The sequence below is a fragment of the Scomber japonicus genome, chromosome 21 (assembly GCF_027409825.1).
Source record: "Scomber japonicus isolate fScoJap1 chromosome 21, fScoJap1.pri, whole genome shotgun sequence".
In the NCBI taxonomy this organism is placed as follows: domain Eukaryota; kingdom Metazoa; phylum Chordata; class Actinopteri; order Scombriformes; family Scombridae; genus Scomber; species Scomber japonicus.
The window spans coordinates 28622758-28637510 of record NC_070598.1 but is presented as its reverse complement, the minus strand read 5'-3'; the positions used below and the strand labels follow the sequence as shown (position 1 = coordinate 28637510).

General features: G+C 47.3%; 1 protein-coding gene, 5 non-coding genes and 1 pseudogene across 6 annotated transcripts; 1 reads left to right on the top strand and 6 right to left on the bottom strand.

The window, feature by feature from the left end:
- The first annotated feature begins 6511 nt into the window (after positions 1-6511).
- LOC128382397 (E3 SUMO-protein ligase ZBED1-like) lies at positions 6512-8485 on the top strand. The gene is made up of 2 exons (XM_053342385.1): positions 6512-7590; positions 7819-8485. Exons 1-2 carry the CDS (start codon positions 6512-6514, stop codon positions 8483-8485), a joined length of 1746 nt encoding a protein of 581 aa, XP_053198360.1.
- A 1211-nt stretch (positions 8486-9696) lies between these two features.
- Positions 9697-9759, bottom strand: LOC128382884 (uncharacterized; annotated as a pseudogene).
- Positions 9760-10329: 570 nt separating this feature from the next.
- LOC128382886 (U2 spliceosomal RNA) lies at positions 10330-10520 on the bottom strand. Its single transcript, XR_008323813.1, has one exon. It is a non-coding gene; the product is annotated as a U2 spliceosomal RNA (small nuclear RNA).
- A 187-nt stretch (positions 10521-10707) lies between these two features.
- On the bottom strand, positions 10708-10822 carry LOC128382914 (U5 spliceosomal RNA). Its single transcript, XR_008323833.1, has one exon. It is a non-coding gene; the product is annotated as a U5 spliceosomal RNA (small nuclear RNA).
- A 227-nt stretch (positions 10823-11049) lies between these two features.
- Positions 11050-11156, bottom strand: LOC128382934 (U6 spliceosomal RNA). Its single transcript, XR_008323851.1, has one exon. It is a non-coding gene; the product is annotated as a U6 spliceosomal RNA (small nuclear RNA).
- Positions 11157-11726: 570 nt separating this feature from the next.
- Positions 11727-11917, bottom strand: LOC128382940 (U2 spliceosomal RNA). Its single transcript, XR_008323857.1, has one exon. It is a non-coding gene; the product is annotated as a U2 spliceosomal RNA (small nuclear RNA).
- Positions 11918-12104: 187 nt separating this feature from the next.
- LOC128382913 (U5 spliceosomal RNA) lies at positions 12105-12219 on the bottom strand. Its single transcript, XR_008323832.1, has one exon. It is a non-coding gene; the product is annotated as a U5 spliceosomal RNA (small nuclear RNA).
- Positions 12220-14753: the final 2534 nt, after the last annotated feature.

Sequence of the window (14753 nt, the reverse complement as noted above, 5' to 3'; positions counted from 1 at the left end):
GAGTACCTGGAGTGCCGTCGATGCACGAAGAAGGTCGGCGGATGGTCACAGGGCATCATCAGGCAGCTGTCCCCCACCTACAGCTGCCAGTTTCCGGCTGTACTGACGTACAAGTGAGACAGACTTGTTATTGTTATATATATATATGTATGAGTGTTAGTTGTGATAAATGTGTATATAACTTTGTGTTGTGCTCCTGCAGGCTGTCCTGTGACCTGAGGGTGGTTGGACAGCTGAAGTCCCGCACTCTGGGCAATAGTGCGAATCAGCTGTACAACACCCTGCGGGAGCAACACTCTGACGCCTGGATGCGGAAAGCGATCAACTACCTCGGCGTTTGCCTCAGCATTTTCCACCACCGCCCCAAATGCCCCCTGTTCCATCACCCATCTGGCTGCTGACGGTCTTCGGCTACGATGTCCTGACGCGGCTGGATGAGTACAAGGCCAGGATCACGTCCACCTTCGGATCCATCTTGAAGATGGATTCGACCAAGATGGCAAGTTGTCTCTCACAATTTCATATTTTACACCACAGCTCTCTGTGTGTGTGTGTTTGTGTGTGCGTGTGTGTGTGTGCGTGCTCACTGACATTAACTTTTGAAATCCCCCCCCCCCCCCCCTCTCTCTTTCCCCCTGCCAGGTGACGAAGAAGCTCGCAGGTGCCGCCGCCTCCGACACGGCCGCCTGGGTCTCTAATGTAGGGAATGAGCACGGGCAGGTCCTCATGAGCGTCCTCAAGGGGGGGGGGGGCATCTTAGTTTTTTAAATTTGTTTTTATTTACTTTTTTTATAATAAAAAAACCTTTTAATGGTAAATACATGTGTCTGTCTTATTCTTTTTGCTTATTGCTATTAATGCTTCATTGTGTTCACCAGAGAGTCTGCAGCTAACTGTGGGTCATTATACAGTGGGTTTTATTTTAAAAAAGGTCAAAAATAACAGATAGAGCAGCAGAAACCACATTACATAAATCCACACAATATAATATATATAATTTAATACATTCATTACTCATTATTTTGGGAATCATAAAGACTACAAGTCTGCAGCAAACTGTGGGTTATTATAAAGTGGTTTTATTCAAAAAAGGTCACAAATAACAGCAGCAGAAATTACATTACATGAATCCACACACAAAAATGTACATATACACACACACACATATATATATATATATATATATATATATACAGTATCTCACAGAAGTGAGTACACCCCTCACATTTTTGCAAATATTTTATTATATCTTTTCATGGGACAACACTATAGAAATGAAACTTTGATACAATTTAACAGTAAATCTATAAGCTATACAAGCTGTACACGCATATCAAAGTTTCATTTCTATAGTGTAGTCCCATGAAAAGATATAATAAAATATTTGCAAAAAAGTGAGTGACTTTTGTGAGATACTGTATATAATTTCATACATTCATTACTCATTATTTTGGGAATCATAAAGACTACAATCACTTTTGTCACCCACTACACCAGGCATGTCAAACTCACTGCTTGGTTGGAATGAAAACCTGCAGCCACATGGCCCTTTGTGGAATGAGTTTGACACCTGTGCACTACACACTACTACACTCAATGTCTAATCCTTGCTCCAACCGGGAATCGAACGCGGGTTCCCCGCTTCACATCTCGCAAGAGCAAAAGCCCCCTTCTCTCCCGCCTCCTCGCACAGAGAAGAACGTTCGGTACGCTCTCGCGATCCGTGAAACACTTGTTCTCTGTCCCAATTGTCCCAATTCCCAGTTTTTCTTTTTCTTTTTCATTGAGCAAATCGGCCCAGCCAATCAGGTTGAAATATTTGTCTCAATTTGGAGAATCCAACTTTCTCAACCAATAGGAGAGCTGGATTTGTCCCAATTCTCCGCCATCTTTTCTCCCCGCCCCGCTGCCTTCATTCAGCCTTCAGACTGGAAACGGAGAGCATCTGGTAAGTGTAAAACTCACTTAATACTTATCTAAAGTGCTGTATGTATTAGCCGAATATTATGCCGTGTTAAATAAAAATATATGCTTGAATTTTGCTTCCCGTCGTCACGTTATACCACTCTTACTACTAACTACGTTATACTACTCTTAAATGGCTGTATTGCTAGCTGAGGTGTTGCCGCTAATGGCGGCGCGGTCTTGCTAGGTCCCGCTATTACTTGTAAAGTGCACATAATGTCTTTATTTATATCGGACTTTATATAAGAATTATTTTCTGAATTTATTTTTACATGTGTTTGTAACGGGACGCTTTGACGCGTTGTAACGGGACGCTTTGACACACATGTTGACACACAGACGACATGACAGGCGCCATATACCATGTAAAAAATCAATGAATATTTATTAAGTGCATTATATTTTCACACGTGTCACATATAAATCCTCTAGAGACATTATTAAACCTATGTTATAAGTTTCTGCATTACTTTCACACACACAGTGACATTTAAAAGAGAGAAATTATGAGCACAGCTGAACACTAATGTAAACCTATGTTTTTGCTGCATTACTTTCACACACACAGTGATATTTAAAAGAGAGAAATTATGAGCACAGCTGAACCCTAATGTAACTGTGTTGTCTTCTTGTGTTATACAGATCATTTTTGAAAGTATGACTGTAAGTACTACATGTGTCTTCACCCCATTTGCATTTCATATCTGTACTTGCACTTATCATAACGCTGATGTTCATTTTCTCTGCTTAGACTGAACATCCAACTTTTAGGAGAGCCCCCAACGGGACTCTCCTCCTAAAGGCTTCGGCCGAAGCACAGGCCCTGGCCAACCAGCAGGCAGTTGGGGGGTACAGGGCCAAGAAGCCAGAGGAGGTGGATGCAGAGGCCTGGGCCCACGTCGCCTCCGAGGGCGGCGACACCTCCAACGCCGCCCTCGTCCTGAGCCGGTGGAAGGTCCAGTTTGGCAAGTACCAGGGCAAGATCTTCCACTGGCTCCTGGAGAACGACGTGGGCTACGTCGTCAACCTGGTCGCCTCCCACCAGAAGGAGAGAGAGAGGACAGGGTCTCAGTCCCCCCTAATGGCCAACAAGGTAGAGTCAGAGCCTTCAGTCTGATATTTATACAACACACTTATAAGAGTGATGACAGCTTTACTTCTGTGTCAATTTACAGGATGCCCTTGTCCGCTACTCCTCGGCGTACCCTGACTTTGTGGAGGCAGTCAGGTTCCACCGTGCGTTCGAGGAGGCGCGGGCAAAGTCCCTCCAGCCCGGTCAGGAGGGACAGGCACTTGTTGGCTTTGGTGACTTTAAATCTGAGACCCTGCAGAGCCTGTACGAGTCGGAGGACAAGAAGAAAATCAGGTCAAATGTAATAAAATGTGAATAGTTATGTAGCTGCTGTGGTGATTACATTCATCTAACAAGCTCTCTGATTTGCACAGGTTTGTCAACTACCTCCGGAGGAAGGCCCCAGCTCCCGGGACACAGATGGAGAACGCCGTCCAGTACATCCGGAAGAGAGACAGGCAGAGAGCTGCTCCTGCTGCTGCTGGATCGTCCACCGCTGCTGCCACCAGCACCACCACCACCACCGGCACCAGCAGCACCAGCAGCACCAGCAGCAGCAGCACAGCCTCTGCCTGGGCCACCAAGAGTGGATCTACGTAAGTGTTTTAAAGCTGTGATGTTGAATAGATGCACTCTCTGCAGAGACGTATTTGTCATGTTGTGACATTATACATGCTGTTGTGTGTTTCTTCTCATTGTAGACCTCTTGACCCTGCCATAAAGGCCTTTCTCTCCGGGCGGCGTTCTCTGTCTGTGTTGGAAATGCAGGCCAAGCTGCAGAAGCTGATGCCACCAAAGCCTGCATTTCCAGGCAAGTTCCAGTACAGTCTGATCACATCCCAGAGTTCAACTTGACTGTTTTTCTCATGTTCGCTGTTTTTGCTCTTTGTTGATTCCCTCTGACTGTGTGACTGCAGCCTCCTCCAGACCAGCTCTTCCCTCATTGTCATCTGAGGAGCCATCAGATGAAGAGCTGGTCAAGGCGGTAGTTGACACTGAAGAGTGTAAGTAGTAAAAATAAAGTGTTAAATATGGAATATTGTTTATGAAAGAGAAGCTGGGATTCATTTTGACTGCTCTTAATATTTTCCTCTATACTCTGCAAATATTTCAGATTATTGAACACTGTATTTCTCTTTAAGCCTCCCAAGTACAGGCCCCTCTCTCTCTCTCTCCGACCGCTGCATCCACCTCCTGCCATCGCCGCTGCCACCACCGCTGCCACCACCGCCGCTGCACCGCGTCAGGGGGCTGGTGTCTCTGCCGTGCTGGAACCCAGTGATGAGGAGCTGCTGGAAGCATCGCAGGAGAACCTCCCCACGGAACCTCCAGCAGCCCTCATCCTGGACCAGCCCGCAGAGTCACCAGCTCCCTCCACAGCAGGACCGCCAGCAGGACCGCTGCCGCCGCCACCCGGAGAGGACTTGGAGGAGATGCCTGGGCCTGCCTTCCTCCCTCCTCCACCACCTGCTAGCAGTGCTGAGGTAAAGCTGTCTGTCACTAAACACTAAATGTTACCTGTCAGGTCTCAGAGGTCACTGCTGTCCTCACCCATAAAGTCATTTCCTAAAATATTAATAAGTATAAGTATAAGAATAAGTATATAAGTATATAAGTATAAGTGCTTTGTATGTTTGTCTTGTTCTCCCTCCAGCTGCTGCCTGTGTCCTGGCGGGCAGCTCTCACTGCGGAGCAGCAGCAGTGGATCGGTCGGGTGCTGTTTACCAGGAGCAGCACGGGGAGGGCTCAGCTCATCAATGAGCTGAACCTCTGGTGGTACCCTCCCCAAGCCCGGCCGATCTACAATCAGCCTCCCGCGTCCCCCGAACCCTTCTTCGCATGTCGGCTGTTTCTCTGGATGCCACACAGGATCTGGGGTCTGCAGCTGACATGCCCCCAGCCTTTGTGCACTGGGATCCTCACAAAGGCTGGGCTCTACAGGACCATCCGGAGGGTCCTGGACATCGACGGCTGGTATCTCATGGCCACTGAGTACCTGGAGTGCCGTCGATGCACGAAGAAGGTCGGCGGATGGTCACAGGGCATCATCAGGCAGCTGTCCCCCACCTACAGCTGCCAGTTTCCGGCTGTACTGACGTACAAGTGAGACAGACTTGTTATCGTTATATATATATATGTATGAGTGTTAGTTGTGATAAATGTGTATATAACTTTGTGTTGTGCTTCTGCAGGCTGTCCTGTGACCTGAGGGTGGTTGGACAGCTGAAGTCCCGCACTCTGGGCAATAGTGCGAATCAGCTGTACAACACCCTGCGGGAGCAACACTCTGACGCCTGGATGCGGAAAGCGATCAACTACCTCGGCGTTTGCGAGCAGTTCCTGGCCTTGTCCGGGGGGCATTTTCCACCACCGCCCCAAATGCCCCCTGTTCCATCACCCATCTGGCTGCTGACGGTCTTCGGCTACGATGTCCTGACGCGGCTGGATGAGTACAAGGCCAGGATCACGTCCACCTTCGGATCCATCTTGAAGATGGATTCGACCAAGATGGCAAGTTGTCTCTCACAATTTCATATTTTACACCACAGCTCTCTGTGTGTGTTTGTGTGTGTGTGTGTGTGTGTGCTCACTGACATTAACTTTTGAAATCCCCCCCCCCCCCCCCCCCCCCCCCCCCCCCCCCCCCCCCCTTCTCTCTTTCCCCCTGCCAGGTGACGAAGAAGCTCGCAGGTGCCGCCTCCGACACGGCCGCCTGGGTCTCTAATGTAGGGAATGAGCACGGGCAGGTCCTCATGAGCGTCCTCAAGGGGGGGGGGGCATCTTAGTTTTTTAAATTTGTTTTTATTTACTTTTTTTATAATAAAAAAACCTTTTAATGGTAAATACATGTGTCTGTCTTATTCTTTTTGCTTATTGCTATTAATGCTTCATTGTGTTCACCAGAGAGTCTGCAGCTAACTGTGGGTCATTATACAGTGGGTTTTATTTTAAAAAAGGTCAAAAATAACAGATAGAGCAGCAGAAACCACATTACATAAATCCACACAATATAATATATATAATTTAATACATTCATTACTCATTATTTTGGGAATCATAAAGACTACAAGTCTGCAGCAAACTGTGGGTTATTATAAAGTGGTTTTATTCAAAAAAGGTCACAAATAACAGCAGCAGAAATTACATTACATGAATCCACACACAAAAATGTACATATACACACACACACATATATATATATATTAGAGCTGTCAAAATTAGCGCATTATTAACTAGTTAATCCAACGCACCCTTATCGCCGTCAATTTAATTGACGCACGATTAACGCGCGGCCGTTGTTTTTGAGCCTTTGGTCTTTCCGTAGTAGGAGACGGTCATATGGGCGTTGCCTGACTATACAGAGGCGCGAACCTCGGCAAGCTAACGCCCTATGACTGACACCTGCAAGAAAAAGGACACGCTTGCAGCCGGCGTTTATACACAACAAAAGCAACAAAAAAGACACTGAGAGACATGGATAAGGCGACGTCGATTTTGAATGGAAAGTTTATCTTCAAAGCCCTGCCAGATGGTGGTATTGACAGGACAAAAGCGATATGCATTTACTGTAAATCTGTGTTTAGTTTCCACCGGAGCACGAGCAGTCTGAAGTATCACTTAGCTGCAAAGCATACAGCTGACGCGGAGAGCCCTCCGCCACCCTCTAATCTAAAACAAACGACTCTGGGTGGTGTGGCACGGAGACCACTAGACGTGTCCACCACCTGCCAACTTTCAACAGAGCTAGCTAAATGGGTGTCTACGTCTTGCAGGCCGATTAGTATTGTGGAGGACGAGGGTCTGCGCAACATCATTCGCATCGCCTCCGGTGACTATACGTATGCACTGCCTTGCAGAACTACTACAACAACAAAGATGCACGACTTGTATGAAGGTGAGAGAGCCAAAGTAGCGGAGGCTGTAGCTCAGACTAGCACTGTGGCGCTCACTGGTGACTACTGGACCTCACTCGGTAATCACAGCTACCTCGGCGTCACAGCACATTATTTTGACAGCAAGTGGGTGCTCAAGTCTCATGTGTTGACTGTTATGAAGACAGAGGAGAGGCACTTGGCCAACACAGTTGCAGAGCACTTCATGAAAGTAGCTCAGGAGTGGGACATTGAAAACAAAGTCAGCACATTGACCACCGATAGTGCACGCAATATGATAGCGGCGTCCAGGGAGCTCCCCTTTGAACACATGCCTTGCGCCGCACACCTGCTGCAACGAGCCATCACAGTGACTCTAAATAACAGCCCATTTGATGGTGTACTGGCAAAGTGCAGGAAAGTTGTGGGACATTTCAAACACAGCCCACCAAATGCAGCAGAACTGGAGCAGCAGCAAGTTGCTCATGGCTTACCAAAAGATGCTCTCACACAGGACGTTTCCACTAGGTGGAACAGCACCCTAGAGATGGTGAGGAGTGTTCTTAAAAATAAAGAACCACTGAAAAATACCCTGGCCCTGCATACAACCAAAGTCACCATGCCTACACCAGCAGAGATGGATAAACTGCAGAAGCTGGAGGCAGTGCTGGAACCCTGCAGGTAAATGATTGATATTGTTCTTGTGTGTGTGTGCGTGCGTGCGTGCATGTGGGTGATGGGGGAAGGGGTCTGGGAGTGTGTGATAGAGAGAGATGGGGGATGTGTTAGAGAAATGAGGAAAGGGCAAGAGAGAAAGAAAGCTGTTTGTGTCATAGGGGGGGGGGGGGGGTCCTCAGCCCTATATAATTCATCTTAACAATTCTAACTTATGTTTTCTCTGTTCTGCAGGTACATAACTGAACTCCTGGGAGGAGAGAAGTATGTATCCTCTTCAGTGGTCCTGCCAGCCCTGTCCCATCTCTACAATGCCATGCAGGTCTCTGAGGATGACCCAGCATACCTGGCGAAATTCAAGGAGGCCCTCATGAACGATCTGGATCAGCGAAAAGACAAAACCAACATGGAATGGCTTAAGGTTGCGACGGCTCTCGACCCGAGGTTTAAGGACCTAAAGTCTCTCAACAAAGCTGACAGGGCTGGGGTGTGGCGTTCCATCACTGCCTTGCTCAGGGGGATAAGCCCTGCCCAACCGGAACAACCGACGACGTCTGAGCCTCCCAAGAAAAGGTTAGCTCTCATGTTCGCAGAGTCTTCAACTGATGACGAGGAGGACACTATTGAGACTTGTCTAGCCCGCTACAGGGCGGAGCCCACTATTGACTTGGAGGCATGTCCGCTGGAGTGGTGGTCCAACCATGAAGGTGCACACAGCTTGATGGCCCGCCTTGCACGCAAGTACCTGGCAACACCTGCCACCTCTGTACCATGTGAGAGATTGTTTTCACTGTCTGGGCACATTGTTCAGAAGAAGCGAGCCTCCCTGTTAGCTGAAAATGTCAACAGGCTCGTCTGTTTGAGCGACTGGCTCAGTCCAGAGAGTCCCAAGAAAACATAAGTGTACTGGATACTATTATGTTTTGTGTTTGTCTGTCTTTCTGACTCTGGATGAATATGACGCAGACTATGGCTGAATATTAGACTGACTTGATGAATATGACAATGACTGGATGAATATACTGACTGGATGATTAGTGTACTAACTATGGATCAATATGACACTGACTGGATACTGGATACTGTGATGGATGCTGGATTTTTACTATGGCTGAATAGCTGTTATTATTATAGGTTACATTATGCCTAACTGCACTTATTTGAGTCCTATTCTGTATTGCACTGTTTGTTTTTGTTTTATTGTTTTTTTCTGCAGCATGCATTGGGCGTTCCTGCACTTTAAAAATCAGTACTACAACGCTGTATGTAGTGTGTGATATACCAACCTGTTATTTTTGTTGGGGTTGAGTGTATATATAATATATTATTTTTCCCTTTGCATCTTTTGGTTTGTAGTTTGCACTTATGGGGACTAATAAATATGCTGCATTTGCAGAAATCAAGTATTTGGCTACCCCTTTATTGATATATGATTATAAAATTGAAAATATCAGTTTAAGGTTGATTTAGAACAGATACAAAAGATGCGATTATTTTGTGATTAATCATGAGTTAATTATGGACAACCATGTGATTAATGGGATTAATTTTTTTAATCGACTGACAGCTCTAATATATATATATATACAGTATCTCACAGAAGTGAGTACACCCCTCACATTTTTGCAAATATTTTATTATATCTTTTCATGGGACAACACTATAGAAATGAAACTTTGATACAATTTAACAGTAAATCTATAAGCTATACAAGCTGTACACGCATATCAAAGTTTCATTTCTATAGTGTAGTCCCATGAAAAGATATAATAAAATATTTGCAAAAAAGTGAGTGACTTTTGTGAGATACTGTATATAATTTCATACATTCATTACTCATTATTTTGGGAATCATAAAGACTACAATCACTTTTGTCACCCACTACACCAGGCATGTCAAACTCACTGCTTGGTTGGAATGAAAACCTGCAGCCACATGGCCCTTTGTGGAATGAGTTTGACACCTGTGCACTACACACTACTACACTCAATGTCTAATCCTTGCTCCAACCGGGAATCGAACGCGGGTTCCCCGCTTCACATCTCGCAAGAGCAAAAGCCCCCTTCTCTCCCGCCTCCTCGCACAGAGAAGAACGTTCGGTACGCTCTCGCGGGGCCATGCTAATCTTCTCTGTATCGATTCCAATTTTTCATATGTACTGCCTTGGCAAGTACACAGGCAGACAGGTGCTGCTTCCCTTTTACTCCCCCGTGGGAAGAATGACCCCTTGGCCGCGGTGCGGTCCGGAGGGCAGTGGGCAGCACCCTTGCATGAAGCATGAAAAGAGCGATCAATCCCCTCGTGTGACCCATAGCAGGACAACCGAGAGCCTCTCAGACACACCCTGTGGACTCATCTTTATGACAAGCCTCGCTGTGGAATGGCCTTCATGCCAAACCTCTTATGCCCCCACAATCTCCCTCTGTGTGTGCCGCCCCAAGGTGCAAATCTCACACCGTGTCACGCTGCACTTTCCCCCCTATTCGACGCAGGTGATTTAGAGATACTGATGAAGATCCAGCAGGGGGCATGTCTGCTCTCCTTGAGACAGGCAACCTGCCATCTGCTGTGACTCAATCCCCCTGGCCAAAGTTGTATAAAATAATTCATAGGAAACAAAGATAATTTGCTCATTTTCAGGGGTGCTTGAACAACCTTGAGATGGATCTCAACTCGTCAGTGCTGCTAGGCCGGCCTACCTACTCAGTTAAGTCTTTTTTCATATTAAACAGAGAGAGAGAGAGAGGGGGTGCACCGTTCCTGGAGGTACTGCAATACCGGGTCGATGCGTGGAGTGGACGGAGCAAGCCCCTATTCCATCTCCCTGCTCCAAAAAGCAATTTAATATATGGTCCCCGGGTAGGGGACGTATCAGATATTAAACTGATAAGAACAGATACTACACTTGATCTTAGCCAAAAGGCCGAGAAGCGATGACCCCTGGACGTTGGCCGCCCCGGCCCACCTCCCGCAAGCTTCAGCCTCAGCGTGGTGCCGTCGTTTCAACGGGCTTGGAGAACGGCCGCTGCTTAGCAGCTCGGCCCCCCTAGGTGTGATACACGCAGCAAAACACGTCTTACTGAGGAAGGCCGCTCGCTTGTCTTTTCACAAACACAATGAGGCTCTGCCAAACGGCAAAGCCCGCCAAAAATAGATCTAACTCGTGGGTGTTCCTCTCCACGGAAGTCTTTAGTAAAAGGCGAAAGACTTGTACGTGATGAAGAGAAAGCCGAGTAAGTACGCCCCGCTCACCAACAGCAGACGAACACAACAGTGGTCCCAGTCACCCCCTTCACGGTGAGCCCCGACATGGTGAACACCCATTCCCCTACACCGCGCAGCAAGAGCAAGGCGCCAACTTTTTCTTGTCATGTTTTTAGATTTTGTGAAATGCGGCAAAGAGCTCCAGGCTTTCCAGCCACAGGACTAACGTCCTACTCGGGTGTTCCAGAGGAGCAAGGGTCAAAATGTGGAAACGCTTCACGATGTTGCGTGTCATCCTTTCGCAGGGGCCATGCTAATCTTCTCTGTATCGATTCCAATTTTTCATATGTACTGCCTTGGCAAGTACACAGGCAGACAGGTGCTGCTTCCCTTTTACTCCCCCGTGGGAAGAATGACCCCTTGGCCGCGGTGCGGTCCGGAGGGCAGTGGGCAGCACCCTTGCATGAAGCATGAAAAGAGCGATCAATCCCCTCGTGTGACCCATAGCAGGACAACCGAGAGCCTCTCAGACACACCCTGTGGACTCATCTTTATGACAAGCCTCGCTGTGGAATGGCCTTCATGCCAAACCTCTTATGCCCCCACAATCTCCCTCTGTGTGTGCCGCCCCAAGGTGCAAATCTCACACCGTGTCACGCTGCACTTTCCCCCCTATTCGACGCAGGTGATTTAGAGATACTGATGAAGATCCAGCAGGGGGCATGTCTGCTCTCCTTGAGACAGGCAACCTGCCATCTGCTGTGACTCAATCCCCCTGGCCAAAGTTGTATAAAATAATTCATAGGAAACAAAGATAATTTGCTCATTTTCAGGGGTGCTTGAACAACCTTGAGATGGATCTCAACTCGTCAGTGCTGCTAGGCCGGCCTACCTACTCAGTTAAGTCTTTTTTCATATTAAACAGAGAGAGAGAGAGAGGGGGTGCACCGTTCCTGGAGGTACTGCAATACCGGGTCGATGCGTGGAGTGGACGGAGCAAGCCCCTATTCCATCTCCCTGCTCCAAAAAGCAATTTAATATATGGTCCCCGGGTAGGGGACGTATCAGATATTAAACTGATAAGAACAGATACTACACTTGATCTTAGCCAAAAGGCCGAGAAGCGATGACCCCTGGACGTTGGCCGCCCCGGCCCACCTCCCGCAAGCTTCAGCCTCAGCGTGGTGCCGTCGTTTCAACGGGCTTGGAGAACGGCCGCTGCTTAGCAGCTCGGCCCCCCTAGGTGTGATACACGCAGCAAAACACGTCTTACTGAGGAAGGCCGCTCGCTTGTCTTTTCACAAACACAATGAGGCTCTGCCAAACGGCAAAGCCCGCCAAAAATAGATCTAACTCGTGGGTGTTCCTCTCCACGGAAGTCTTTAGTAAAAGGCGAAAGACTTGTACGTGATGAAGAGAAAGCCGAGTAAGTACGCCCCGCTCACCAACAGCAGACGAACACAACAGTGGTCCCAGTCACCCCCTTCACGGTGAGCCCCGACATGGTGAACACCCATTCCCCTACACCGCGCAGCAAGAGCAAGGCGCCAACTTTTTCTTGTCATGTTTTTAGATTTTGTGAAATGCGGCAAAGAGCTCCAGGCTTTCCAGCCACAGGACTAACGTCCTACTCGGGTGTTCCAGAGGAGCAAGGGTCAAAATGTGGAAACGCTTCACGATGTTGCGTGTCATCCTTTCGCAGCAGTGAAACCCTTGTTCTCTGTCCCAATTGTCCCAATTCCCAGGTTTTTTTTTTCTTTTTCATTGAGCAAATCAGCCCAGCCAATCAGGTTGAATTATTTGTCTCAATTTGTCTCAATTTGGAGAATCCAACTTTCTCAACCAATAGGAGAGCTGGATTTGTCCCAATTCTCCGCCATCTTTTCTCCCCGCCCCGCTGCCTTCATTCAGCCTTCAGACTTCAATAGGAGAGCATCTGGTAAGTGTAAAACTCACTTAATACTTATCTAAAGTGCTGTATGTATTAGCCGAATATTATGCCGTGTTAAATAAAAATATATGCTTGAATTTTGCTTCCCTTCGTCACGTTATACCACCTTTACTCTTAAATGGCTGTATTGCTAGCTGAGGTGTTGCCGCTAATGACGGCGCGGTCTTGCTAGGTCCCGCTATTACTTGGAAAGTGCACATAATGTCTTTATTTATATCGGACTTTATATAAGAATTATTTTATGAATTTATTTTTACATGTGTGCTTGTAACGGGACGCTTTGACGCGTTGTAACGGGACGCTTTGACACACGTGTTGACACACAGACGACATGACAGGCGCCATATACCATGTAAAAAATCAATGAATATTTATTAAGTGCATTATATTTTCACACGTGTCACATATAAATCCTCTTTGACGCGTTGTAACGGGACGCTTTGACCCGTTGTAACGGGACGCTTTGATGCGTTGACACAGGTGTTGACACACAGACGACATGACAGGTGCCATATAGCATGTAAAAAATCAATGAATATTTATTAAGTGCATTATATTTTCACACGTGTCACATATAAATCCTCTAGAGACATTATTAAACCTATGTTATAAGTTTCTGCATTACTTTCACACACACAGTGACATTTAAAAGAGAGAAATTATGAGCACAGCTGAACACTAATGTAAACACATGTTATATGTTGCTGCATTACTTTCACACACACACACAGTGATATTTAAAGGAGTGTAATTATGAGCACAGCTGAACACTAATGTAAACACATATGTTGCTGCATTACTTTCACACATACACAGTGACATTTAAAAGAGAGAAATTATGAGCACAGCTGAACACTAATGTAAACCTATGTTATAAGTTGCTGCATTACTTTCACACACAGTGACATTTAAAAGAGAGAAATTATGAGCACAGCTGAACACTAATGTAACTGTGTTGTCTTCTTGTTTTATACAGATCATTTTTGAAAGTATGACTGTAAGTAGTACATGTGTCTTCACCCCATTTGCATTTCATATCTGTACTTGCACTTTTCATAACGCTGATGTTCATTTTCTCTCCTTAGACTGAACATCCAACTTTTAGGAGAGCCCCCAACGGGACTCTCCTCCTAAAGGCTTCGGCTGAGGCACAGGCCCTGGCCCACCAGCAGGCAGTTGGGGGGTACAGGGCCAAGAAGCCAGAGGAGGTGGATGCAGAGGCCTGGGCCCACGTCGCTTCCGAGGGCGGCGACACCTCCAACGCCGCCCTCGTCCTGAGCCGGTGGAAGGTCCAGTTTGGCAAGTACCAGGGCAAGATCTTCCACTGGCTCCTGGAGAACGACGTGGGCTACGTCATCAACCTGGTCGCCTCCCACCAGAAGGAGAGAGAGAGGACGGGGTCTCAGTCCCCCCTAATGGCTAACAAGGTAGAGTCAGAGCCTTCAGTCTGATATTTACACAACACAGTTATAGGTAAGAGTGATGACAGCTTTACTTCTGTGTCAATTTACAGGATGCCCTTGTCCGCTACTCCTCGGCGTACCCTGACTTTGTGGAGGCAGTCAGGTTCCACCGTGCGTTCGAGGAGGCGCGGGCAAAGTCCCTCCAGCCCGGTCAGGAGGGACAGGCGCTTGTTGGCTTTGGGGACTTTAAATCAGAGACCCTGCAGAGCCTGTACGAGTCGGAGGACAAGAAGAAAATCAGGTCAAATGTAATAAAATGTGAATAGTTATGTAGCTGCTGTGGTGATTACATTCATCTAACAAGCTCTCTGATTTGCACAGGTTTGTCAACTACCTCCGGAGGAAGGTCCCAGGTCCCGGGACACAGATGGAGAACGCCGTCCGGTACATCAAGAAGAGAGACAGGCAGAGAGCTGCTCCTGCTGCTGCTGGATCGTCCACCGCTGCTGCCACCAGCACCAGCACCACCACCAGCAGCAGCAGCAGCACAGCCTCTGCCTGGGCCACCAAGAGTGGATCTACGTAAGTGTTTTAAAGCTGTGATGTTAGT